At 37.8% G+C, this 2070-nt stretch overlaps 1 protein-coding gene across 1 annotated transcript in view; it reads right to left on the minus strand.

The window, feature by feature from the left end:
* Positions 1 to 362: 362 nt before the first annotated feature.
* The window catches only part of LOC106459182 (astacin-like metalloprotease toxin 1), a 22321-nt gene continuing 20613 nt past the window's right edge, over positions 363 to 2070 (minus strand). The window contains exon 10 of the mRNA XM_022385609.1: positions 363 to 396. Within this exon, the coding sequence (XP_022241317.1) occupies positions 363 to 396 (34 nt within the window). The remainder of the gene's footprint in view (positions 397 to 2070) is intronic.

Raw genomic sequence — 2070 nt, forward strand, 5'->3', positions numbered from 1 at the left:
AGGAGAAATGACGAAAAAGTATCTTTGGCCACTATTCAGTTCTTTACATTATATAGCTGTACAATAACAAGTATAATAAATAAACTTAGTATTCCGATAATTGTTTAATTTCGACGGAGGTCCAGTCCAATCTACACTTAGGTTTCGAGATTAAACAATTATCGGAATACTAAGTTTATTTATTATACTTGCTATTGTACAGCTATATAATGTGAAGAACTGAATAGTGGCCAATGACACTTGTTCTTCACTTCATCTATCCAGTGTATAGGTTTTTCTCATAGTGACTATAAAGCACATTACACCAACAATATGTTTGATACTTTTCACTATGATATTGGTCAAGCTCATCTCTCTTTGGTTCACTTACTCATCTCTCGTTCCTTATTTCCACTACTGTGTATTTCTACATCTCCTGGCCACTGAGAGAGCGCAACCCTCTGTTGGCCCGCCAGCACTGTTGAGGTACGGATGTCTCCTCTTCTCCCTTTCATCTATCCCGAGGCCTAATGCTCACGGACTCCACTGCTGGTTCCCTGAACATACCTCGTTCCCTGAGGTACGGATGTCTCCTCTTCTCCCTATCATCTATCCCGAGGCCTAATGCTCACGGACTCCACTGCTGGTTCCCTGAACATACCTCGTTCCCTGATCTAGCCTGAACTGTGCCAACCTCCATTTCTCCTGATCGTTTGCACTACCAGCCCATGATATGCTTCCATCCCCCATTTTCACCTTTTTTGAAGACTTTGCTCTTTACCAATCTCTTCTCTTTTATTTCTCGTATTATTCTCGCTTGGACGACAAGAGGGCGTAACCCTCTACCAGCACATCAGTTTCTCCTAGGATTGGAATGAAATAGCACGTGTTGTTGTTCTCTCTCTTTGGTTAACTTGTGTTCAGGGTTACTGATGAAGAATGGAATTCTCTGAATTAAATGTAACCCAATAATACACATTGATCAAATTGTAGATTGAACTGGACCTCCCTTGAACTTAGGCTTTCAGATTAAACAATTTTTTTCATATTAAGTTTGTTTATTAAATTCAGGTACGGTTAGTATATCTTATTGGCTGAAACTGACGTAACTTGAACAGATTTAGTCTTTTGTACTGCACAAAATGGGTAACTTTAGTGTGCAATTTTTCTGCTAACTTTAGCAACTTAAGAGTGTTTATTGACCAAGATAAATGTACTCCGGGAATTTTTGAGAGTTTTAAATAGATAATGTCAATGTTCCCCCTAATTTTATCAATCCATGTTGTGGGATGAATTTTTCATGTGCACCACTATCAAGGCAGTGTGCGATGTGTGCTACGAGTTTCTTTTTTAGGGCGTGGTGATATTTTTATATCATAGACCCTATTGGATCATTAGGCCACTTTGCAAAGCTACCAGTTGGTTATTTAAGTTTTAGGCCTATCGACGCCAGGGTCAGGCCGTCAACGTGTTGAGTTCCCCACCTTTACTGAGGATGTGTGCAGCTGGAATATTGAAGTGCGCGGCGTTTGATTGGTTGTTATGTGGCCGCGCAGCTTAGAGGGAGCTTTGATAGGGATGTAACTCCAACGATTATAATGCACTTTTTTTTACAAACATGAGATTAACTTGGGCAGTTTTATATTAAATAAATTAAGCTTTATACTGCTTAATTAATATTTATGAGATGTAACTATGTCTTTTTGTTGAAAGACGAAGTAGGCAAGTTAGACTAATTGAAAGTCTTCAAAGCAATAGTTCTTTATAACCCTTTCTTATTTGACAAAAAAAACAAAAAAAACGAGCTTTTATTTCATATAGTTTCGTAATTATAACTTAAGTCATATTTATGATGAAGGAAATATCAATCAACAGATTTTGTTTTTACTTTAGGGAAAAGTCCAAAAATACCAAAAAGGAAAAGAAGTTATCGACTCCAGTGTCTTCAGAAGCAGATCAATCTGCGAGGGTAAATGCGTAGCTGGCGAAGCGTGATACAAAACATATAAGAATGATGGTTTTAAGGTTTGAGCAACATCTTGTATTTTCTGTAACCCTGGAGTGGTTATAAATAGGAAATAAGGCCAAAAT

This window comes from Limulus polyphemus, unplaced genomic scaffold (assembly GCF_000517525.1).
Source record: "Limulus polyphemus unplaced genomic scaffold, Limulus_polyphemus-2.1.2 Scaffold572, whole genome shotgun sequence".
In the NCBI taxonomy this organism is placed as follows: Eukaryota; Metazoa; Arthropoda; class Merostomata; order Xiphosura; family Limulidae; genus Limulus; species Limulus polyphemus.